The 26,694-nt window shown below is 47.1% G+C and overlaps 1 protein-coding gene across 11 annotated transcripts in view; it reads right to left on the reverse strand.

Annotated features, from left to right (window-relative positions):
- Ablim1 (actin binding LIM protein 1) overlaps positions 1–26,694 on the reverse strand; it is a 291,354-nt gene that overhangs the window by 135,278 nt on the left and 129,382 nt on the right. For 3 of the 11 annotated variants that reach the window (XM_036173663.1, XM_036173675.1, XM_036173652.1), the window contains exon 1: positions 24,582–24,899. The exons of 2 other annotated variants lie outside the window; for them this stretch is intronic. In XM_036173663.1, the coding sequence (XP_036029556.1) occupies positions 24,582–24,597 (16 nt within the window). In that variant the 5' untranslated portion in view covers positions 24,598–24,899. Of the gene's footprint in view, positions 1–24,581; positions 24,900–26,694 lie in introns of those variants that run through there. 6 more of the 11 variants (XM_036173644.1, XM_036173633.1, XM_036173648.1 and 3 more) reach the window with 3 other exon arrangements.

Genomic DNA, 26,694 nt, shown 5'->3' on the forward strand with positions numbered 1-26,694 from the left:
CAGACACAGTTGGTCATAATGTAAATTAATATAGTGTTATGGAACTACTACGGAGGTTCCAGTCAACAATCCAAATATTGATACCCAAAGGAAATGAAAATGGGTTGACAAGCAATCTGCCAAGGGCCGAGAAATGGGTAAAGAAAACATGGCACATCTATTCACACAATGCAATATTATTTACCCATAAGAAGAATGGAATTTAGCCTCTTACAGCAACATGGATGGAACAGGAGGACATTATGAGATCAAAGCCAGGCTTAGAAAGACACATGCCACACGTTCTCAGATCTATACGTTGACCTCATGGAGGTGGACAATGGAGTCATGGTTACCAGAGCCTGGGAATGATGTGGGTGAGGGAGGGATGGAGAGGAGCTGGTTAACACTTCAGGAGTGCTGTCGGGCATGAGGAATGGCTCCCAATATGTTAGGGCAGATCAGAAGAACTATGGTTGGCAGTAACTGAATGTTTCAAGTCAGCAGTGCAAAGGAATGGTAAGTGTCCCTGGTGACAGATATGCTAAATACCACAACCTGATCATACAACATATACCCACTAGTATTAAAATGTCACACTGTGCTCTGTAAGCACATACAATCACTATGTACTGATTAAAAAATAACAACAACCAGGCATGCTGTTATATGCCTTGAATCCAGTCCTAGAAAGGCTGATGTGGGGAGATCAGGAGTTCCAGGCTAGCCTGAACAACATGATGAGTCCTCATCCCAAAAAACTAAGAGAAACAACAAACAAAAGTAAATAATTTTAAAAATGCAGTCCCCCAACATTGCCCAGTGGTCAAGAATCTCTTTCTAGTAAATCCCTCAGGCAATTCTTACACACACCCCAGATGAAGAACTTCAGCATTCTTTTCTAAGAAATGTTTTTACTTTTATTTTTAATTATGTGTGTTTGTGTGGGGGTTTGTGCTTACGAATGCAGTATCTATGGAAACCAGAAGAGAGCAATGGGTCCCGTGGAGCTGGAGTTACAGGTGGTTGTGGGATGCCCTATACAGGTACTGGGAACCCAAACTCAGGTCCTCTGAAAGACAAGTGTGGGTCCTAACCACTGAACCATCATGCCCTGAATGTTAGCATTCTTATCATTGAGTAGGCCTGCTAAAAGAAAGAGTTAGGATTTACAGCATACCTCTCAAGACCACCCTCTGCAGTGTATCCTACAGGTGTGCGCACAACCGGGGACCATCCTCTCCAGAAATAATGTGACAACACAGGACATCCCTTAAATGGAGAGTGAGTTTCTGCCTGAGAAATCCTGGGACTTCTGACTCTTGATTTCATATTGCTAAGCAAGCCAGCCAGCCAGCCAGGCTGACTCACAAGGAGAGAAGGAAGGTATCTACCACTCTTGGCTCTTCTGTGTATGTGAACAAAAAAGCCAGCTCAAATGCTGGCAACTGTCCCTGAGGTCAAAGCAGAGACCAACATTTGCATTCTGCAAGCATTTCCTTTTAGAATGATGTATTACACCTAAAGTCTTCTGTACCTGGAGAGAACTTTCACCTTCAACCAGATATAGGCAGACCAGACCAGACCATTTATCTGCCTTTCCTTCAACTGCCAGCCTAAGCTCACTTGTGGGTGCATGCAAACACACACACACACACACACACACACACACACACACACACACACACACACCCCAGAATCACTCACTGGGGAAGAATTGGGATTTCTTATCATGTATTTTATCCTCACTAAATCAGTATACACAAAAGAACCTCCCTCCTTTTACAAGGTGAACAAAGAGTCCCTGTTATGTGGCTGTCCTTGGAGGTTTGGTTATTACCAAGTGAATGGAGGTGTTTGCTCCAGTGTATGCTGAACTGTGCCAAGCTGACCTGCCTGCAGGATACCTCAGTGCTGGACTCACTGAGACCACTCCTGGCTCTTTTGCTAATTTCCACTCCCATGATTCCATTAGAGTCTGGGTGGTCTCTGCTTCTTCTACTGACAGGGGAAACTGAGAAGTAAAAGCTCACATTCTGCTTAAGGCTGATTTGCCCTGTGCCCCAGGCTTCCCAACTCTTCCCACTGTTTCTAGTGGTCAATGATTTACCCTGGGATGGGTGTGGGGAGAGCTGAAGCAGTGTGAGGGGATGGGAGGTGGGGAGTGTGTGTGTGCAGAAGCTGTGATCATCTTATTGGCAAATGGAGAAGTATCATATCAAGTTTGGAGAGGCTTTGGCCCCTCTGACAACACTACCTACTACAAGCTAGACCCAAGGGGCCGTGGGTTCACAGTAAATAAAGTGGCCTGACCACACCTCTGAAACTCCAGGGCAGGAATGAGATTAGGATGCCAGCCACTGAGGAGATTCCAGCAAACTCTGGAGTCTTAGGCAGAGTCCATTACAGCCCATCCTGCACCCTTCAATCAAATCCAGAACCAGTCTCATCTTGCCCATGCTCCACCCATCCCTCTGGGAGACAGACATGAAACTGTGGAGGAACATGCGAGATGGAAACTCCAGAGCAGGGAACATGGCACCTGTGTGAGACAGACAATAAGCACCCAGGCATACCTGTGCTCTGGGTCACCTGAAATGCTCAGAAACACCCGCGTCACAGCCACCCCCAGCCTTTGATACAATGTGGCGCTTGATGGCTTTCAAGTACTCATCATACCTGTCCTAACTCATTTTACTCTCGGAGCTTTTGGGGAAGAAAAAGCAGGATCCAACAACTGACTTTTACCAAGAGGCAATGGAAGACTCAGGACAAGATGACTCACTGGGGTGACACAGACAAATCACAGCTGGCAATAAATCAAGGTACAGATGCTGATGTCACTTTCTCTACCTCCCACTAAATTCTGAACGCTGTCAACTTCTCATTCTCTGCTGAAAACCAAGTCCAGGCCCCGCACCCCTTTCTCAGGTTGCTGGAAGCTTCCTGATCACAGATCTCCATCTTTCCCAAAGCGACCCGTGAGAACCGCCTGCTCAAAGAGGCAGAACACGGCTCTTTAACCGTGGTGGGCTGCTCTTTCCTCCCATGGGGAACAGTGTGGAAAGGCCGAGGAAAGGAATAGATGCACAATGGAGACATCTAACAGTCCTGCCTCAGGCAGGGCCGAGGTCAGTGAGTACAGTGGCAGGTGGTGCTGGAATGGACCTTTGAAATGACGGGATGGAAACTCACTACCACTGTGTTCTTTCTGAAACCAAAAAAACCCATAATCTTACTGAAATCCTCAGAAAAATCAGGAGAGAGAGAGAGAGAGAGAGAGAGAGAGAGAGAGAGAGAGAGCTCTACCCAGCATTCTTCAAAATGATCAATGTCATTAAAAATTAAGAAAGTCTGTGAACTACCACAGCCAAGAGGAACCCAAGGAGATATGGCGGCTAAATATAGTACAATGCTCTGATGGACCCTTGATACTGAGAAGTGTAACTCTCGTCCCCATCAAAGAAACTTCTCTTTGCCACAGATGGAGACCATTAAAAAATCTCACAACTGGTCGGGGAATGGTATATAAGTGGGGGTGGAAGACTGTAAGGGCCAGAGGACCAGAAATGGAGATTGTGTCCAAACGAGACAGGAAAGCTTTTCCCATGATCCCACAACAACATGGCTGCCTAACAAGAACTCCAATAGACACACTGACATGAAGGGGACTTTCATGGGGCCCCTCTCCTAGACAAAGAACTGCAGGTACTAGGGATGCTGACACTGGAGAAGACAGTCTCCCAGGCATGGGCACTCTGATTGGTTATCCAATACCAAGTGGTCAGCCCTGAAATCATACATATAAATAACACTACATGGACTGAGCAGGTTGTATTTATATGTGTATATGAAAACACGACAATTAAAGAAAAAAAGAGACCAAGAATTAGAGAGGGGTTGGAGGGAGGGAAAGAAGGAGGATGAGATGTAATTATAATTTTAAAAATAAAATTAAAAACAATGAGGAACATTGGCCTTAGTTAAGGATGGTAGGAATATTGCCTGGCTTATTATAACAAATGAAATTATACTTATATATTAGTAATGAGGGAAACTATATGTCAGGCATGGGGCTTGCTACATTATATCTCAATTTCTGTATTCTAAAAAAAAATGTTTTAAAGTAAAGCATATAAAAGAACAAAAACAAAACAACTACAGAAAAACCTCCAGTAGCTCTCCAGGTCACAACATATCAAGTTCAAGGCTCTCTGTAGAGACACCAGTAACACTAACATTTGGGATTTCTAAAATGGTGTGAGGTCAGCTGAGGAGCTTTGAGCTCAGATAGTCTTCAGAGATAGAGCGCTAACACCCAAGTCTCTCTGGAGGGGCCTTCAGGGCCACTGCCTGACCCCACCATAGCGTTACTCCCAAGGCCTCCGCTTACTCTGCACACCCTGCTTAAATGGTCCCTGTTTGCGCCACCCTCCAAATCCACCCTGACTGACAAGGTCCAGTCCAGGACCACCCCGGGTCTGACACAGCTCTGAGCTTCTGAGATGGCATGAATGGGTCAGAGGTCTCCTTTCCCCAAAATTCCAGCTCAGAAACTGAAAAACAAAAAAAGGGGGGCACTATATTGGGGGTCTTAGGAACTGCAATCTGAGACGTGTTGGTTCAGAATGTGAATTCAGGGGGCAAGGGGCAAGTACTCCCAGTGAAGACTCCTTTGTGAGGAGACTGCTAAGAGAGTTAAGGACAGGTATGTATGGCTGGGGTCATGTGACCCACAGACCTTAAGGAGTAGTAAAATGCTCATCAAACAGGAGTCTGAAACCTCTTGATGTCTGGGCACATGCGGCCATTTGTTCTAACTGCTGGCAATCAAGAAGTGAGGCAAACAGCTCACATCCCTGGTGGCAGCTGGACTCACAGCTAGAAGGACACACAAGTCCAGCCTCCTAATGGCTTCTCCATTTCATTTGTATGTATCCAGATGTGCGTATGGTATGTGCAGGTGCACATGTGGATGTGTACATGTGGAAGACAACTTCAGGTCACTCCTGAGGCTCTGTCTACCTTTGCTGCTGCTGTTCTTTGTAACAGGGTCTCTCCCCAAGCCTGGCACACACCGTACAGGATGTGTAAGCCACCAAGTCCCAGGGATCCAACTTTAGCTGCTCCCCTAGTCGCCACACCTGGCTTTTCCTTTCTTTTCTTCTCAACACTGGATCTGGAGACTGGTCTCAGGTCTTCATGCTTGCAAGACAAGCCCTTTACCAACTGAGCTATTTCATCAGGCCTCCAAGTCCATTTAAAAACTCTTTTCAGTGTTACTGGCAGCATAAATTTCCTTTTATTTACATAATTCCAAATATTGAGTACGCACCACCACTGTCTTGGTTGTTTTTGTCAACTTGATACAAACCTAGGCATATCTGGGACGAGGGAATTCTAATTGGGAAAATACCCCTGAGATTGACCTGTAGGCAAGTCTGTGAAGTACTGCCCAGCTCACTGTGGATGGTGCCGTCCCCTCTGCCCTCACCCAAGGCAGATGGTCCTGGGGTATGTAAGAAAGCAAGCTAAACAAGCCATGTAGAACAAGCACATAAGCAGCATTTCTCTGTGGTCTCTAATTCAGTTCCTGCCTCGATTTATCTTAGTGATAGAGTACTACTGGGAAGTGTAAGATCAAGTTAACCCTTTCCTCCCCAAGTTGATTTTGATCATGGTGTTTTATCTCAGCAATAGAAACCCTAACCAAGAAACCACCAAGCACCGGCTTGCTCTTCTTCTGTGTTTGCTTCAAGATGCATCAATCCTATCCCCACACATCCTAAGGCTCCATGGTCAGTTCCCTATCCCCACACAGCCTAAAGCTCTATCGTCAGTTCCCACATAGTATGTGAGTATTTCTGATGTCAAATGTAAGACCAGCTGAGTTCTCTCCTCTGTGCTTCTCTGTTTGGTTCCGGGTCAGGGAATCCAGGGTTACTACTCAATACCATGACCAGGGCATCTCTCATGTGAAGTCGCAAGGTTCCGAACTTCTGGCAAAGAAATAACTCAGGAAATACTATGATGGGGGAAAGCATTAGGAGCTAAGTCCAGTTCCCAGAACCCTCAGGGAGAGAGCATGGGGGAAAAATATGGCAGCTTAGATTTATAATCCAGCGCTGGATGGGTGGGGCCAGGAGGATCCCTGGAGCCTGCCAAACTGTGAATTCCAGGTAAAAATCAGAAACCTCATCTCAAAAATAAGGTGGGACAGTGTCCAAGGAAGATATGACAACTAAAGATGCCCTTTGTGCTCCACACATTTGCACACACATGTACCCCCACACGTGAACTCGCGCGCGCGCGCGCGCACACACACACACACACACACACACACACACACACACACGAACACTAGTAAATCACTATTACAGGTGACATTTTCTGAACACTTACTATGCTCCAGGCATACTCTCCTGGTATGCCAATCACAGACAAACCTTCCCCACAGATGCCTTATGGGATACAGTTTCCTGTTTTTGTTTTGTAGGGAAGGAACCCCAGGCAAGAAGAGTTGAACACCTTGTGCAGGATCACACATCTAACCCGGTCTATTCCAAAGTACACACTTGGGAACTATGGGAGGACTGGGCTTTCCACAGGAAAATCTTATCCAGCAGAGAAGGAAATGGAGCTGGCGCAGCAAGGCTCTCTAGATCCTGATTAGCAGAAGAGAGAACACCCCGCTGCACTGGAAAGGGGCGCCTGCTAGTAAATAAAAGTCATAAGTAAGCAATGGTGGAGAGCTCTTCAGACTAAGAACTGCTCCATTATCTATGTGGAAAGATGGAGCAGTAAAGGCAAGACAGCCAGGAGGCGATGCCCACCACCCCAGGATACTCCCGAGCCCCCAGAGGCCAGGATTCGAATGTCTCAGGTCAAGCAGCCTGGATGGCAATCACGAGAGGAGGCTTGGCATGGTGAGGATGGCTCAGTGGGTAGGAATCCCAGCTGCACAAGGATGAGGACCTGAGTTCAGATCCTCAGCACCCACACAAAAAGCCTGGCATGGCCATGCTTGTACCTAATAATCGAGGACTGTAAGGAACAGAGATCACTGGAGCTTCCTGGCCAGCTAGTCTAGCATGAACAGTGACCTCCAGACTCCGTGAGAGACCCTGCCTCATGGGCACAAGAGGGATCATCACACACACACACACACACACACACACACACACACACACACACACACACTTTTTGAAGACAGGACTCCTATTCCCTTGGGAGTCTGTGTTGGAGCCACTGCTTCGTTACCCAGACCCCAGACGGCTTTCCTGGCTTCTGCCACCTTCTGAGCACACACCCTAGAGTTGCGCTCTCCCACCTCCCACTCCCTTTCTTTGTGCTAGAGCAGCACAGGAAACGAGAAATGCAAGCAGTTAATGAATGCACAGTGTGCTTAATTTGCAGTTTACTTGCAGCTCATTTCCTGCTGTGGCAAGTGGTGGTTACCAGAAGCTATGCACAAGGTTACCCTGTCATTACAGGTCCAAAGCGAGCCTTCCCTTGAATTGGCCTCCACGACCTCATTTTCTGATACCTCCTGAGTCTGGTAATCAGGGTTGTTACTCGGCACAGTCCCAGAGGCGGCTCCGTCCTTGTCTAGTGCTCCACTTGTGGCTTTCTACTAGGAAGTGTCCCCATCCCCAATTTGCCTTTTCTGTAGCAACCTGCTCAGCCCTCTGCTGGGCTCCTGATGACAGAAACAACCCAGGCTCAAATCCAGTTAATCTGATTCCCCTCAAGGTGAGGAGGCCCGGAGATTACCATCATACAGCCAGCCAATTTCCTCAGGTGACTCACGTCACATGTTTGTTCTCTGGGCTCCATTGGCCTTCTGTACAAGGTGGGTCTCAGAAAGAATCTGACATCAGTGGAGCCTTCAAAGAGTGACTTCCCGGACACCCTGATTGCCAACACTCTCCTTTGACCGCTGGCTGTTGGAATTTTACCTTACAGTACAGTCAGAATGGACAAGTCCCAAGGGTCTCTGGCAGGATCAGGATGGACTCTGCTCTGGAAACTGAGGGGCCTGAGTCCAGCCCTTCCTTTTTCTGCCAAGTACCTCAGCCTCCCTAAGACAGCACGGAGGAATCAACAGCGGGCCCCAGAGTGGCAGTTGAGACTATGCAGAGAACATTCCCTCCTGGGGGCAGTAGACTGGCACCAAAGCCTGTGTCAGCTGAAAGCCACAAGGGACAGCCAGGGACCTAGAGAGGCAGGAAGGTCTGAAATATGACAAAAACCCCTTCTGGAATTTTATAGAACTTTTAAGGCCACCTGGAGACCTCAAATGGTCTCTGTATCAGAAATTCCTCTTAGAACTGGATCAAATCAAATCCTCATGGCAGATCACTACATCTTCATGGACGGGGACAGAGCCAGGACCACACTGATTGTGAGATGGGAAGGGACTTCTATGTCATTTGAGCCATCTGCGGGAATATGAGTCAAGAGAGAGGGTCATGGTTGAGCAGCACCTCGGCTGAGAATTCCACCATGGCCTCCCACCCCTTAATTCCAAACCCAGGCCCCTTAGAGGGGTTAAACAAGAAAATGTGAAGGTCTAAAGTGTGGACTGCTCAGAACAAACCCACCTGTCAAAGCCACAGAGAGCCCCCCAACTGTCTTGTCTTGGCTTTTTGACTGCTTCTCCTTATATTCTAACACACACTTGGAGTCATTAACCAGCTAACTACGAGTTCCAGACACGCTTGTGGGATGGTCAGTGTCTGTACAGCACGTCACACTATGTAAGAGTTGCCCAAAATCACAACTACCTATACTTCAGCAGCCCTGTCCTGCCCACAGGGAAACAGCTTCCAGAGGCTGTGATTTGCTCCAGCAGTGGAGACTCCAGGACATCTTGCTATGCAGCCACTGGCCTTACTCGGTAGCTTAAAGGTTGCTAAGGTGGAGGTGTCTAGAGCATGGAAATTGACACACTTTACAAATTGCTGTCTTCCTCTATGCCCGTTGGAAAGCTGATGTTAAACATTTACCTGTGTACCACTGTCCCAAGGTCACATTGCCAGCAGACAACAGAGAGAGGCTTGTATTTGTAAGCGGTAGTAGAGGCATTTGAACCCTTTCCCAAAAGGGCTTTCCCTCTCCTTCTCTGGGAACAGACATTCAAACGCGCTCTCCCAGTGCCTCGAGTGTCTACACCCACACAGGGAGACGAAAGCATAAGCCCGTGTTTACAGCTGCCCACTGCTGCGCCAGGCAAGCTGCAGTTTCTAAAACTGCTCTCACTCCCGGCTCCTCCCAGACCTGAAGTTCAACCTCGGCAGGCTTTCAGTATGACATAACTTTGCAGGGTGTGGCCTTTGCAAGCAAAGGCAAACACACATAATCCACACCTGCCACCTTGCAAGGCATTCTATTCATCCAGGTGACAGACAGCATTAACCCCTGTGACTGCTTCATTTTCTTATTTCACACTGAGAGGGTTCATCTCTGCTCCCATGGAAGGGAAGTGGTTGTCTCCTGGACAAACACTGGTGTAAAGAACTAGAAGCTAAGGTCCTCATTTGAATCTTGAGATGAGGGGTGTAATGAGTGAACAGTATGGTCCCCACTACAGAGCATCAGTTCACACCGCAAATGAAGTGGGAGCCCCTGGGCTACAACACAGAAATGTGGAGAGGGCTGGGAGGTGGCTGCCCCGGGTTAGATGGGTTGGCGCCATTCCTAGCTCTGCTCCTCTTGAGACTATGACTGAACGGGCCGCTTTTTGTCTCTCAGCCTCTGTTTCCGCCTCTGTACAAGGAGCTGAGTCTTACCTTGTCAGTTGGGACAGCCTGTGAGTGGAATGGATGCCAGTGGCAGAGACTTTCCTGACAGAAGAGACAGAAGCAGAGGCCACATCTATCTCCATGTGCTTCAGTGTGGGAAAATCTTGTGTCATAGTTTAAGGCCCTTGGTCACAGAATGTCCATACACACTACCTCAAACCAGTTATGTTGAATGCCGGGTTCTATTGGCATCTGACTTCCAGGGACTGGTGCCCGATTTTTCTTTGGAGTGTCCATGTCACCCAAGGATCTCCCAGCTCTGAGTCACCATCAGCCTGCCATAGTGCAGAGGCAGCAGTTCTGGTTTTAATCCTTCTGGTGAGATGAACTTGGCTATCATATCATCCATTAAAGTGTGCAATTTGATCGTCCTTGTATATTTGCAGAGTTCTGCAGTGATCACCACTATGCTCTGTGTATGTGTGTGTCTGTGTGTGTCTGTGTGTGTGTGTGTGTGTGTGTGAGAGAGAGAGAGAGAGAGAGAGAGAAAGAGAGAGAGAGAGAGAGATTGAGAGAGAGAGAGTCTGTGTGTGCACATACTCTTGAGTGCACCGTGTGTGGAATCCAAAGGATAATCTTGGGTGTCATCCCTCAGGCATCATCTATAGCTCTTTAGTATCAGGGTCTCTCACAGGTATGGAATGTGCCAGGTCAGCCAGGCTGGCTTGGCAGGGAGCCCTCAGGAAGTGTTCTACCATACCTAGCTTTTATTTTAGGTAGAGTCTGGGGATGGAACTTGGGTCCTTGTGTTTGCAAGGAGAGTGCTTTACCAGCCGAGCCATCTCCCCAGCTTCCACCACTATCTGATTTGAAACATAGTCATGAGTGGAGAAAGAAATCCTTCTCCCATACATAGTCATGCTTCCCTCTGCTCAGTCCCAGGCTGCTGCTCACTGCCTCCGCAGACTTCAAACAAAGCGTCAGGTTTGTTAGGACCCTTAGTGTCTTCTCGTCCACACTTGCACGGCAATGAGAAGGAGCCACTGCACACACATGGACAGGAACCACCCAAACTCCAAAACCTTTTCCATCAACACAACCCCTCCCAAAAAGTGTCCTCATCTTATCCCCACTACCCCTTAGGAAGGAGCCTGTAAAGAAGCTAGCTATAAGAATTTGAAAGAGAGTTGCCAGACCCAGGCTATGCCTCATGTGGGAGTTTTCACCAACACAAACTTTCTTGGAAGAATACCAACACTGGCATCAGCTACCAAAGGTTGGCCGGAGATAAAACACAATAGGATGTGTGAATAGGTGACTGGGTGCTTGTGGTGATATTTTATTTGTATACCCCAATAAAGTTTATCTGAGGATCAGAGGAAAAAGCCAGCCTCTATAGTAAACATAGAAGTCAGGCAATGGTAGCACATGCCTTTAATTCTATCACTTGGGAAGCAGAGATCCAGACGGATATCTGTGAATTCAAAGCCACACAGAGGACAGAGCCAGGCATGGTGGTACATACTTTTAATCCTAGTATTAACCATAAAGGTCTGGAGGTCTGTACAGACAGACAGGAAGAGACAGAGCTGGGCAGGGAAGAAGTGATGTAGCTAGACAGAGAGAGGAAATGAGATGATAGAACAGAAAGGCATATAGGCATGGGTAGACAGGAAGTAGGTCTCTATGGCTAAGGATCTCCAAGTGGTGAGAACATGGCTGGCTTCTTTCTGCTTTTCTGATCTCTTGGTTTTAGCCCCAATATCTAGCTCTGGGTTTTTTTAATTAATAAGCCTGTTTAGCAATTTGTCTTACATGTGGCACCCAACGTAGGGCCAAGCCACATGGCTCAACATAGATAAGAATTCTGGGTTAATTTAAGTGTAAGAGCTAGTCACTAATACGCTTGAGCTAATGGCCAAGCAGTTATTAATTAATATAAGCCTCTGAATGATTATTTTATAAGTGGCTGCAGGACCACAGGACTGGGCTGGAGAAACCTTCCAGCTATAGGTGCCAATACAACAGTATGTGTGGATAGGTGATCAGGTGTTAACACAACAGGATGTGTGGGTAGGTGATAGGTGCTAACACAACAGTGTGTGTGGATAGGTGATCAGGTGTTAACTCAACAGGATGTGTGGGTAGGTGATAGGTGCTAACACAATAGTGTGTGTGGATAGGTGATCAGGTGTTAACACAACAGGATGTGTGGATAGGTGATAGGTGCTAACACAACAGTGTGTGTGGATAGGTGATCAGGTGTTAACTCACAGGATGTGTGGGTAGGTGATAGGTGCTAACACAATAGTGTGTGTGGATAGGTGATCAGGTGTTAACACAACAGGATGTGTGGGTAGGTGATAGGTGCTAACACAACAGTGTGTGTGGATAGGTGATCAGGTGTTAACACAACAGGATGTGTGGATAGGTGATAGGTGCTAACACAACAGTGTGTGTGGATAGGTGATCAGGTGCTAACACAACAAGTGTTGTGGATAGGTGATCAGGTGCTTATAAAACTCATGTATTTAGAGGTTTGAAAACTCAAGGGGTTGTATCTTGAAACAACATAAACTTTCCTGACCCACATGGCTGTCAGCTCCCATCTGAGCCACCATTCCCATAAAGTTGACATGTCCCCAAATCAAACACTATGTTTTTCCCCAGCACATAGAGATGACTAGAGTCATCAAAATGCTACCTGAAGGATGCAGGCACCAAGAGCCCAACAGGTAAAAGTCATCCAGGAGTCCTATCAGTGAACAGTAGGACTTGTTGGCCACAGTGAACCAACTACTGTGGGCCTGTGGCATCTTGGCATGCTCAGGATGACAAGCCTTGCTTTCCTTGAGACAAAGTACAGACATGGAGGAAATGGGTGGGCCATTCCCTGGACATGGCTCCCTCCAATGATAAGAAGCCACTCTTGGGCTCAGGCTGCAAAAGTTCCAGTTCCATTTCAATCCTGTTGTATGTCACAGGAGTGCTTCCTCAGTTAAGACAGGAGTGATGACAGATATGCCCTGACCCCCAAGGAATGGCCAAGCCTTTCCTGCTGCATGGGAGGTCTTGCTAGGACCTCATCTCTCTCAGACATTCCTGAGGGAAGAGGAGCACTCTCTCCAAAGCTCCCAGAAAAACCTTGATATGTCAAAAACATGAGTGCTAGACGAGGAAGTGAAGAGCAGAGCCATGGCTGGGTGATACTGTGCTTAACTGAGGAGCCATGCCCTAATCAGGACAGTGATACATTAGAAGTCTTGCTGAGACTTTAATAGTTCCAAGTGAAAAGTCATAGATTTAATAGAAATGTACCTAGTAGCTCTAAAACAGGAACACCCAGGGTGGAGACATGCTTGTCCACAGAAGAACCGTACTTGGTTTTCATTCAATAAAACTTACTTGGTGGGCTCAGTTTTCAGGCTGTAAAGTGCTTACCTAGCATGTATGCCTAACACCCTGGGTTCAGTTGCTATTGCCCCATAAACTCGGTGTGGCAGTGCACACCTGTAATCCTAATTCAAGAGGTGGAGACAGGAAAATCAGAAGTTCAAAATCATCCTTAGTTCATAATGAGGCTTTTGGGCAGCCTGGGCCACATGTGTTTTAAAACAATGACAACCACAACAAAAAAATAATAGAAAAATGTCACATGGTGTACGTGTCCCAATCAACTGGATGCCAGACTCTGGGCTTGATCCTTTGGGAAGCAAAGTCAGTTGTGTGAGTCATGATCAGCATATCTAAAACAGAGAAAGAAGGCTTGGATGCCTTACAAGTTTTTTTTTTTTAATCAGTAATAACTTTTATCATTTTATTTGTTTTTAATTTTATGTAAATTGGTATTTTGACTACATTTATGTCTGTGTGAGGCAGTCAGAACCCTTGGAACTGGAGTTACAGTTTTGAGCCACCATGTGGTTGCTGGGAATTGAACCCAGGTCCTCTGGAAGAGCAGCCAGTGCTCTTAACCGTTGAGCCATCTCTCCAGCCCCATTTTATTCATTTTTCATATTTTGGGTTGTGAGCCTAGCCTTTAACGGCTGAGCCATCTCTCCAGCCCTCATTTTTTAATTAAAATTTGTTTCATAAAAAAAAAAAAAATAGTGTTATCTCACCTCCCAACTTCTCCCAGATCCTCCCCACCTCCCACCTACCCAACTCTATGCCCTTTCTTCCTCTTTCTATTAAATAACAAACGACAAAAACCAAGAAGCACCCAAAAAGAAACCTACAAAAACACAAAAAAATGGAAACCAAAATATAAAAGCAAAAGATCAATAAAAAAAAAAAAATGTCTAACCAAGCAAATGAGACAGAGGTCTACTAAACTACCATTGAGTTCACTAGTGCTAGTCAACTACTCCTGGGCATGGGGCCTGCCCTAAAGTCTCGTAGGGTAGGGATTTGACTCCAGACACGGGTAGGCATCAGTGTCTGCCTTTTCCTGTGAGTGCTGGTGAGGCCCATTGTTGAACCTGGAGGTCCTGTGCCAGAGTTCTGCCCATGGGGCTCTTTCTGCTTGGACTGCATAATTAATTTGTAGAGACAGTCAAATTATGTGCTAGCATCTAAACATACGGCAAGCCTACACAAGAATGTCCATTTTTTAAATATGCTTTTGAAAACAGGTCAAACTATGGTCCACTATGGGTACGGATGGATAGAGTGGTAGTCTGTTCTCTCCAGAGAGGGTCACACTCTCCGATGTGCCTGTCTCTACTCTGTTAAGTCACCTGTCTGGTTCTCAGAGGCTCTGTATAAACCTATGGCCCTTTCTCATCCTCCTCCAATCTAGCATGACTCACAAAGCCTTCCTGTATTTGTGGGGAACAGTAAACCCTGCCACACTCATCCAGCTCTGTTTCTCCATCTAGGGGCCTACACTTTACAGATTCTATCTCATTAATTTGATAAAGAGTTTCTCAATAATCCTTTAGCCAAGGCTTCACCGCTGTTCATTCTTCAAAGCCCAGTCAGCCATAACTACCTAATAGAGTTAACCACTCTCTGCCCTGCCAACATATATTGGTTTAATAGTTCTCAGGTGAATACAGTTCACACTGTATCACAATAACTTATATATGAGCTCCTTGACAGAAAGCGAGTACTCTCTGGTCAAGTCTATATTTTATTTGCTTCTATATCTAGATCACTTTTCTCACATAGGGTTTGGAAATATCATTTCCCAAACAAATCTAACCATCTCCTCCACCATACACAGAATTCATTCACTTTACTGATCATTCAATATTCAATGGGTGATTACTGTGGAGTAGACACAGTGCTGTGGATCAAACTGAACCAACCACCAACCCATCTATCCCTGATATTAAGAGGTGTATACAAACCCTGAAAGGCTCGTCTTCAATGCTCCCTGTCACATGAAGCCTTTTTCACTTCCTTCATAACAGTGACTCTTTCTTCCTATGGGTCCCTGAACACTGTCTACATCCTTCTCTCATCCACCTTCTGTCCTCTGTAATCACATTCTTAGCAGCACTTCTCCTAACACTAACATCAATCTACTGAAGGTAAGAGCCTCTCAGAGGTTTCATGCTAACCACAGTTGGGTGTGGTGGCACACAATGGTAATATCGCACTTGGGAGGTTGAGGCAGGAGGATTGGAGTTCAAGATCATCCTTCAGCCAGCTACATTGCAAAATTGAGACCAGCCTGGGCTACATGAGATCCTCTTTCAAAACCAAAAATAAACAATAAGCAAAAGGTTTAGCCACAAACTATCGCACAGAAAACAGACCTCGATAAAACTGATTGGTCAAGGCCACTCCTGGAATTCCCTCCAAGCTTGGGCTGGGTCTTCCAGATGAGCAGGAGCAGAGGGGTGCATGCTCAGCACCACGGCCCAGCAGACCCTCTTTACACCATCAGTCCCAATACTCTTGACCCCTTACTGTCTACTTAGCTAGGGTCCTATGAGTAGGAGACACCTATCTAACACATGTACCATTTGTGGGACTCTGCTCCCAGCGCCTGGAGACTCAAAGCCCCTGCTATTTTTTCTGGAGGGCTCTTAACCCTCTTTCCCATTTCCCATCAGACACTGCAGTGAGGAATAGCCCTGCTATCTTTGGTATCTATCTACTGCTCTTAATTCTTCTTAAACTTCTCCCGTCTCATGTTTTAACTCCTGAGCAGTGACAGAAAGGAAGGAAAGAGAAAGGACACAGACGCATTGGCCGTAGACAGGGTTTAGTGGTAATGAATGAAACAGCCTACACTTGAAAAATCATGTATTTCAGTTCCCCAGAGACTAAGAGGGAACTGTAGACTTGGGGAGCCAGAGACCTAATGTACCCAAGAGTTCCACAGAGCTCCAACGCAGGAAGCCCCATCCCCAACGTTGAAAGCTATGAATGATACCCAGCGAACAACACGTGTATATCTGTACACACCTCTCTCCTGACCTCAAATAATGCCACCTTCCTGCAGCCACAATGAGCTCCATCCCTCCTCACAAGACCACCATGTAACTTCCTCCCACCCTGTGCGCACCCAGGATCAGGCAACCACAGCGGTTTCTTGGCTGCAAGGATGTCACAGAAGGCTGGTTCCATTACGTAACAGTTTCACTCCACACAGCAGGGCCTCGGGCCAGCAAGATGTCTGTTACTTTCTCTTTGTCACCTGGTCATTGTGAGCAAGATAAGGTTTGCAGGAGAAATGGAGACAGTGGTGATATGAAAACAGGGAGCCATCTGCAGGACCGATTATTCTACCCACAGAAAATGGACCACTTACATGAAGTCAAAGTGTAGTCCAAGGACCAGGACCACCAAGATTACCTGAACAGGGTCAGGGTCTACTCCAAATCTTGGGAATCATAAACTCTGGAGTCAGGGACCCAGAAATCTGAATTTAACAATCTCTCCAGGAGATGCTGGGGGGTTGAGCACCATTGCCCTAGACCATGATTTCCCTGAAGTATTTTTTTTAAGCCAGCATCTTCCTTGATAAACCCACGTTACTCAAACAAGTCAGTTTGGTTGATTATGGTGGAACCCAGACTCACTCCTGGTGCCCTTGGGACACATTGGACCAATAACAATATTAACCACATCAGTACCATAACAGCATGAATCATGTACACAAAAATATGTTTCAGAGAAAAGAGGTCAAGCACACAAATATTCACTCTCCCCACTGCTAGCAAAATTTGCCCTTGAATTCACAGCTCCTGCCAGTGTGGGATAAACATACCTCTGGGTCTGAGTCACTCTCAGCTCAGCACACAATGAAATAGGAAGCGGGGCCACTTTCAGCTGCTATGTACCCAGACCAGGCTCAACCACGATGGAAGAGTTCCCATACCACTCAGTGACCAGTGAAACTTCTGGAAATTTCTCTGGCTTTTTAATACTGGCCTTGAAAAATGCCAGTGTTTTGACTTTGACACTGTCATGAGTTCTTCTTTATCAGGCTACACTGGGCTGTGACTGTGGCATGGAGAAAATCAAAGTCATGCCCCACCGTAGGGTGAGGACCTGGAGCAGGTTGTTTCTGTAAGAAGTTGGAAAACCCACCTTGCTGTTCTGTGTATGCACATGATCAAGTGTATATTTGTGTAGGCCGGAAGATAACCTTGGATCGCACTCAGGCACCATACATCTTGTGGATTTTTTCTTTTTTTTTCTTTTCTTTAGTTTTGCTTTTTTCAAGAAAAGTTTTCTCATGCTGGTGTGGTGGTAAGTGCCTTTAATCCCAGCACTCGGGAGGCAGAGGCAGGCAGATTTCCATGAGTTAGAGGCCAGTTTGATCTACAAAATGAGATCCAGGACAGCCAGGGCTACACAGAGAAACCCTATCTCAAAAAATAAAAAAGAAAGAAGAAAAGTTCTCTCAATGGCCCAAAACTTGCCAGATAGGCTAGCATGGCTTACCAAAGAAGCCCCAGGAAACTACTTGTTTCTGGAATCATAAGTGTGCCACAATGCCTGGTTTTGGTTCACAAGGATGCTTGGGATTGAATTCATGTCCTTACTGACTGAGCCATCTCCCCAGCCTCGTTCATTGACCTGTAATGAGGATTTTGGCAACACAACACAGTTTGTTCATCCTTCCTTGTTACTTTACCAGGTGTAGGAAAAGAGCTGCTTCCCAAAGCTTAGGAGCAGCTAAAGATAGGGTGGGCCAAGCCTTAGCACAGAAGTCCACTCTCTGAGGAGTCTTGACTTCATCAAATACTGCTTTCAGGAGCTTTGGAGAAACTCCGGCAGCACACCCCTTCTCTCAGATGTATGCACATGTGTTTGGCTGGGATGTATTATTTTTCTAGATTATTATTATCCTTGATGAGTTGGTGCATAGGGCGTGCACCTGTTACGGGTTTGTTTTCAATGTGACCTTCTTTCCCTCGGCCTCGGGAGCCACACCTTGCAGACAGCCCTTCTGGAGTGAAGACAGGGCTGTCAGAGTCACACTGGTATGAGTAACACCTTCGTTTGTAAAATAGTAAGAGCAGTTCACACTTGCATTTTTTTTTTCTGTCTTGAGTGGAATGTGATGTCAAAAACCAGAGCTTTCCCTAGATGAAAAGCTCACAACTGAGTTCCGTGAACAAGTCCTTGATGAGACGATTGATTGTGAACCCCTGGTAGCTAGCCTGTGGTGTCTCCTTTAATCAGCAACTTCCCTTTAGACCTTCCTTAGGAAACAGCCTGGTGTTCCCTTAAAAACCTTGGGGCTAAGAGAAAGGATGATGCACCCCTATAATCTCAGCACTCAGGAGACTGAGGCGGGAGGATTATGAGTTTGAGACTAGCCTAGGCTTCATATCAAGATGAAAAACATAGGAACAGGATAGGGGTAGGGCCATGGACATCAGCTCCACCACAGGAAAGGTTGAACACTCAATCCTGAACTGCAAGAGTCCTTAACTGAGAGAGAGGGCCTTGAAAGATGACCATGTGGTCATCAGGCACATGTGGAATCTTTACAGAACACTGAAAGAGCCACAGTTCTGAGACATCTCAGGAGGCGACAGAGGGTTTGAGCGGCATTGGGCAGTGTGTTCCCTGGGTGGGTAGTGTCTGCTTGGGTGTGTGTGGGGGGGGAATGGATCTAAAGGAAAAGCAGCTACCACCCCAGACAGGAACCCTTCCCAACTCTCCAGGCTGTTTCACAAGTTCATCTATGAGGTCAACCCATGCTTGAGGAGAACACAGTGAGTGCCCTGTCACATAGGTGACAAATGTCTAGTTTCTCTGTTGTTGACTTAGGTCTGACGAGTCATTTGGGAAGAATTCACAGGAGGGATGGGCCTCCAAGAAGCTCCATAAGGCAACAGAACTTAAGTTTCTGATAACATAAAGAAAGAGGGCACTTGAATTTCTCCTGGGTGCAGCATGGTCAAGGTTGGAGGGGTACAACCCCTCACATAAGACTGTAAATAGGGAAGGGGAAGGGTGCTGAGCCCTGGTTTGGGAGTCAGATGGGGGAAAACTCTGATCTTCTCTTTTCTAGCTAAGCATTCTCTCCCACATGTTCCCACCCCCATGACCTCCTTCCCCCCATCTGTTGAGTGGGGACACTCTGAAAGACTAAAGGCAGAATGTGAAAAGGTTTCATTTACACACATTCAATCAAGATTTAATGATAGCATTACAGATGAAGTCAAACAAGATGGATTCAGAAGGCTGTTGGTTTAGATGGGGTTTGGGAGGAAGCTCTCTTTAAGGTTGTGGGGAGAAGCCTGAAGGACCAGCAGGGAACCTTGAACTTCACCTTGTCATTTATTTAAGATTTTCAGCTGGGAATGGAACGACTAAGAGGATTATTCTGATGCCAGTCTGAAGGTCACATCAGAGACACAGTACACCTCAGGGGCTCCTGGGAGCAGAGCAGTGGCTTTTAGATGTGTCAGGCCCTGGAGGATGCTGGACACAGTAGCTACGACCAGCAAGGTATAGTGTCAGCTTTTCATGGACACCTAAGATCTAAGGTGCCCCCAAAGGAATGAAGGAGCCACTTCTAAAACCTTGAAGAGTGCAGCACCCCAGGATAGCTATGGATGCTACCCAACACAGCATCACGAACTTACACATGCTGAGATATTGTGGTGGTGGTGTTTGGTAACATAATTATGGAGTTCTCCCAGTGGGAACTTTGCAGATACAATATCTGCCACAGTGTCACTGGGCACGCTTGGATTTGTAAGCTGTGAGAGCTCAGCATCCCACACAGGAAGGACCACTTGGGCCACACTTTTCTAATCATACCCGAGTGCCTTAGCCCTGATACTGGTTCAAGGCTTATTAAAATGAACTTCTCTCCTATCTTTCCTACCCCACTCCTGTTACCTCATCTGTCCCTTCTCCTCCAACCCCTCCTGAGCCCTCTCCAGACCTAACCTAAGTGAGTGGCTGAGGGTGACGGGTCACATGCAACCTCCAGTCCCCGCAAATTCATGACAAACTCTCAACACCTTAGGCTTTTATTTAGAGATGGGCTTTTGACTTAGGCAGTCAAATTAAAAGGTCACTACTTGGGTCCTCCTCTTTCATTAGTGCCCCTATAGAAAGTGGGAACTATGAAGAGAGAATGCACAGTGTGAACGACGCGGGTTTGGGGACAGAGATGTTATGATGAGTCTACAAGCAAAAAGATGACAAAAAGGGCCGGCAGAGCATCAGAAATCCAGGGTGATGCAGTCTTCCTTGGGGACCCACTCAGAGAAAACAAACAAACAAACAAACAAAAAGTAACAGCTCTGCAGAATTCTTGACGGTGGACTTGCATTTTCCAGAACTGAGACAATGACTCTTCCTGTTGTTTAAGCGACCAAGTGCGTACTGTTCTGGGAGGCACTCCCAGAAAGACTGGCTTATCCAGCCCTCATCCCACCCATCGTATCTCTGACCAGGTTCCATCTGTTCTTACACGGGTGCTTCTTCCAAGCCTACCCTTTTATTTCCATTGTGATTTATCACATATCTAAATATCCCCAGTCTTACCATCGGCTCTAAGATGGCTGATCAGAATGCTGTGAAGCCAAGCTTCAGTTTAGATGTTTCTTCCACTATCAGTCACGTGTGAGCCTGACTTCACTTCAAAGGCAGATGGCCAAGAGACAAGGGAGCCATCGTGTCCCCTGAGTACACGGGGACCTTCCTAACCCAGAAGTGCAGGCTGGGTATGGTGCCTGGGTGGGTGTGGAGGAGTTTCCGGGAGGAGTGGATTTGGTGAGTGTTAAGGGAGCAAAGGAAGAACAGAGCTGGGGCACTTCTGTAGCCACAACAGCTTCTGTGAACCTAGTCCATTTTCAGCAACTGAAATGAGCCAGGAGATAGAGCCATCGCCCCCTCCCCACCTTATCAGGAACACTTGTCTGTGCCAAAGCTCCCTGTGGTGCTGGTTCAGCTGCCTTCCTGTAAGGAGTCTATCTCTCTCCCTGTGTGTTGGAGAGACTCCTTTTAGTTAAACCTGAAAGAAACCTGTGCCCAAGGGATCCCAGAGTCCCACTGCTCCCAACTGGACTAATTTTGTCGCCCCTCCACCCCATCACTATCCCACCCCCACCCCTGGGAAACATCTAGCAATGTCTGGACACATTTTCAACTGTCACAAGTGAAAGGTAAAAGCCACCAGTGCCTAGTAGGAGAGAGGCCGGAGTGCTGCTAAACACCTCACAACACAGGACAGAGCCACAAAGAAGGAGCCGACTGAATGATAAGGAAGGCAGTCAAGAGATGTGCCGCAGAGACATCATTTGCTCTGTGTTTGCGTGCATGCATGCGTGTGTGTGTGTGTGTGTGTGTGTGTGTGTGTGTGTGTGTGTGTGTGTGAGAGAGAGAGAGAGAGAGAGAGAGAGAGAGAGAGAGAGAGAGAGAGAAATGTGCACACTCTCCCCACTCTGAACTGTCAGGTAGAGAGTAGACATCCCCCGCCCTCATAGGAGAATGAATATTGAGACCTCTGTTCTTACAGGAAACAAAACAAACAAACAAAAAAAGTAGGAGCCCAAATCTAAAACTCCATTAACCATAATATGCCACTTTTGCATCTAAACTCTTACTTTTTCCACACTGCCACACAGTTTCCAAGCCACAATCATCCTTTATTATTTAAATGAGATATGTCTGTAACTTTATCTCTGAGATTTACTTATTTTTTTCCTCAAGCAAATACACAAATAAACTTACAAAAAGAAAAAGATTCATTTAGAAACTGTGCCAGAACACATGTCAGTTAGCCAGTTACAGCTTTTAAAGGAGTATAGTGTGTCCCTGGGGTGTAGATGGTGAGTGTATGTTGTCTCCAGAAAGACAGATATTGACTGATAAACCCACAAAACCCTTTTGGAGCCTCTTAGACGATGCAGCAAGGATGAGGTGTCCTTGAACACATCGGGGCAAACAACCATTTCATCAAGATTCCAGAATCGATTAGTGTCTGCAAGTTCCAGAGAATGGGCGTCTGGTCAGGAGAACAAAGATAACAATGGTCAAAGGATGTGAGCTGCAGATGGTCTGCACCGGCAGGCTCTGCACAGGCTGGCCATGCTGGCTGAGTAGAGGCCTGGTCTCCAGCCTTGTCAACCCCCAGCAGAGACTGAGGAAATGATGTGAAAGCTGCTTAGACACTGGAGTGAGCACAGCAGGGAGCCAGAGGCCTGCCTTGCTCCTTGGCATGGACACCACAGTGACCCGAGCTTGCTAGGGGGTCTTCATCAGCTTCAGGGGGTCAGGGCAGAGCAAGAAGAATGGGGTATTGTTAACATTCCAAATGCAAAAGGCACAGGTCTCCTGGCAGCTCTGAAAAGTCACCAACCTCTGCCAGAGCATCGACAGGGGGCAGATGCTGAACTAGGGGCTGAAATGTTAAAAGATGGAGGTGGTGCTGCTGCTGGGAAGCTCTTGGTCCCAGCAGCAGATGCCACAGATGTTCACACTGGACACCATGTCATATAGTACAATTATTAGCTGTGTGACCTTGAACCACTTCCTTAGCCTTTCTGATCCCTAGCTTGCTCATTTCCAGGATGAACGCCTAGACCACACTCTCCCAGGGCCCATTTCACTTTACAAACTAAGGAAGTTCCAGTCTCTCCATGAAGCTCTCTGTAACCACCCATAGAAATCCCACTTTTCCCTGTTGTTGGCTGAAACCAGTGTAGTCAGAGCAGGGAACCAGCAGCATGGACTGACATAGACCTCAAAATAAAAAAAGAACAGCCTCTAATCAGTGGCTGAGCACTAAGATAACACTAGCATGTGGTCTCCTGGGAGCCTGCCCAGACTGTTCCAACTAGAAAGTGCCCAAGCATGGACATAGGTAATCTAAGTGAGGCTTAGGAAAGATGCTATTTGAAAACCCCTGACCTGTGATCTATACCAGAGGTCTGGGCGGCTACAAGCCCCACAGGAACAGAGTGGACCAGGGGCTTTTGAAAACTCCACCACTCGGAAATAAATTACTCACATTGGGACACAAATCCATTAGCAACAGAGATCTGGGTCATGTTTTTCTAGTTAGGTGGAAGGTACATGGAAGATGCCCCAGAGTCTATCAAATGCCAATGTCTGGATTTTGCACCAGAGGTCCTCAAATAAAGGAGACACCACCAGAAGCGTTTTCCTTCATACCAAATCACTTCACCATTTATTCACAGAAAGATCAGAGCAAAATTAGGTGAACCTTAGGAGTGCAGATGAACAGAACAGACCCTTGGTCTGGGCGTGCAGCCTCAACACCAACAGGCACGATACAGCTCAGCCCACCCCCTCAGAATAGCCAAACCCGAGTTCAGCACTTTATCTCACACCTATAAAGTAGACATAGAGAAGTCATTGAGGCGGTGCAAAATAGGCTGAAGGGCAGTGTTGGTGGTGGAAAAAATGTCCCACACAAGAAACCATGACAGTTACACGCCTTCCAGACAGCCGAACACCGAACCGATCCTTTACAACAGACTATCGTTTGCTGACAATCTCTAAAACATATTGTCAAGAGGAAAAAAATCATGTTAGGAAAATGGTCACTGAATGGTCCTACAGAAGATCCTCTGGCAGCTCTGATAAGGTCACTTCTCACTTGTGAACCCAGTTCCACTCTAGAGCGGTCTAAAAAGACAAACGCCCACCATTGAAAATGGACGTTGAGAGATCCGTGGTCATGGGCTTCCCCCTTTCCCGTCTTTGTTCCTGTTACATTTTACTTTTAAAATACTAGCTGGATCATATAGTATTTGAATGACTAAAAGCAAGCTATTGTTGTGTTCTTTTGCATTTTCCAAACAAATCAGTTAAATAGAATCCAATTTTAAAAGGCTTATCTTAATCTCCGGGCCACGCCTAGTAGGTAAACAATACACACCTGTGCAGGCCACGCCCACCCTCCTCTTTTCACATTCTTCTTGTGTAACTGCTTGGAGCATTCTTTAGCAAGGTGTTGGGAGGAATAATTTAAGCTAATCCTGAACCCCTTCCAACCTCTCAGCCACACTAGCTAAGCTTGGGCTTGTCCGCCCACAGCCCCACCCAGGTATAAGGACCCTTCGTGAATAACCTTAATGAACTCATTGATGGAGGATGGAGCAAAGAGAACGGAGGCCTGGGTGGGAGGTGGAAGGCAACTCTCAACCCCACATCACAAATCCATTGGCAATTAATCAAAAGCTTTGCGCACCCTGAGCTGAGCTCAGTTGTGCAATACTCCTGCGATGGGCTGAGATTCGGAAGCTTGGTTCCGCGGAAACCCAGACTTTGTCCTACAGAGATTCTCGCCCCGAACATGTCTGCCCGGATTTCGATTGATCATGGCTCATAAGGTGCCCCAGCGCCGCGGGGCCATTGCAACTTCTTCAAGCATGCACAGTGATCGATATTTATAATTACCTTTCTCTTTCACCATGGCAACGGGGTCCTTGGCCGAGGGCAACAGGAATGAACTCTAGGCGTGCCAGCAGACCATCGGCGGCTGCTGAGGCTGAGAGGAGACGCCCCCGGCACCCACTCGCGAAGTCCGGGGCAGCCTAGCGAAGTCCCGCCCCCGCCGCGGCTCCCACGCCCGCCCGCACGACGGCCGCGCCCTGCTCCCGGACGCTGTCGTCTGGATGAAACCACTCGCTCCAGCTGCTGCGGTAGCAAATGCAAAATTCCAGTGTTGATCTCCGGTCACTGACACCACCTTGCATTCCTGACGCCCGAGAAAATGCTCCGGAGCCCTGGCTCCTCTCCCAGGGTCTGATAAATGATTGCCGAAGGAGGAGGGAGGCCAAGCCACACACACAGCCAGGGACTGTTCCCATAAGTAAACTCGTCAATTGTTAGCTTGTTAGTTTCCTATGACAGCTGCTTTCAATCCTGATTACAGCCTCTTTCAGGCAAACTAAGTAAAATTGGCCTTAATAGAAAAATAATGCCGAGGCTCCTCCAAGTTCATTTTCCTCTAAAAAAAAAAAAAAAAAAAAAGAATAATGCCATTTGATTACACACACCCACTTTTTTTTTTCTTCTGAATTGGGGGCAGGAGAAAGGAAGAGGGGTGTGAGACCGAGAGAGAAAACTCTATCTGAGGGCCTTTCAGGATTCAGTTCCTTATCCCGGATCAAAATTAAAATCTGACTTATCCTGCTGGGGAAGATCCTAGCTTCTACCTTCGTCTGTTTCTTCAGCATTTTCCTCTTAAACTGTGTGGCTGTACATCGTGAGGAGGAACCCTAGCCACAATTCAGGGGCAGTGCTGGCTGCTACTACTACAGCCAGGACTGGCCTAACTTGACTTGCAGGGAGGGTGGCACAGTGTGGAGGGCAGTGCCTGGCTTGGGCTTGGTGACCTATCAGGTCACTGGCAGGTCTGCCAGCAGAGGACTTCCTGGTTCACAGAGCTACAGCCCACCTGCTCCAAGCACCTATCTGCCAGCTCCAGCTCCATGTGTCTTGCACGCCCATTGTATACATGTGGGAGAGACGCGATAAGCAAGAGACAAGCCAGACGTTGCACCACTCAGGGAGACGAGCAGATGGCCAGCCAACACATCTTTCCGAACCAGAATGCACAGCCAGTATTAGACTGTATTTACTGCAAATATTTTAACGTGTTGGGTCTAAGAGAGCCAGGGGAACAGAAAGGAATGGAGCCGACCAACCTGCCGCAGCTTTGACTCAGAGGGTGCCACGGATGCCTGAACTAAACCGGTGGGGCTGGGGAGGAGGAAGAGAAACACCGGTTTCTTCATCGTCATCTTGGGCAGGTCTTGACTGCTGGCTTTCTGGTGAGTAAAAGTATCAGAGCTCGAGCAGCTGTGACATTCCTACATCTGTGACTCAGGGCTTTACTATTGATAGCTTGAAATGCCTCCGTCTGTAAATCATGGCTAAGTCCCCGCCAGCTTCTGCGTTGTCTTTTCTATAACATGCTTCACCCACTCTACCCCTGCCACCTTGCAGCCTCCCTGGGGCTGGGTCACGCTTATTCTGTCAGTGGCCAGCTGGAACATTAGCACTGAGAAGCCTAGAAGTGGCTTCTCTAGCCTCCATTCACACACATGAGCCAAGCATTCGCCAGACACCATTCAAAGTGCAGAGGGATGCCACGGTTCAAGAACATCACAGAAGGGGACCAGCTCTCTGCAGTCCCTGACTTTTCGTCCTAAATCTGCTCTTGGCTGCTTCACCTGCCCTAATCACCCTGAGCCGTTAAAGAGATGCTGACAAGTGGAATCAACCGCAGAGAGTTGGAATCAGCTCCATCGATGAGCCTAGCTGGGGAGTGTGCTGTTATGTTTGCTGCTGCGTAAACAGATCAGCATTACACTTGATCACGGCTCTCTGAGGATCTCCTGTTATTCAGCTGAAAGCTGAAGAATAGTGAGGCTGCAGACCTGGTTCCCAATCCCCAGCACTGCACAATAAATAACATAAAAAATAAAGTGGAGGAAATAGCACATTCCTCCCCACCCCTACCCTTCCCTCCCTGCTGGACATCACAGTGAATTCTTTTGATTTT

Source organism: Onychomys torridus, chromosome 1, assembly GCF_903995425.1.
Source record: "Onychomys torridus chromosome 1, mOncTor1.1, whole genome shotgun sequence".
NCBI lineage: Eukaryota > Metazoa > Chordata > Mammalia > Rodentia > Cricetidae > Onychomys > Onychomys torridus.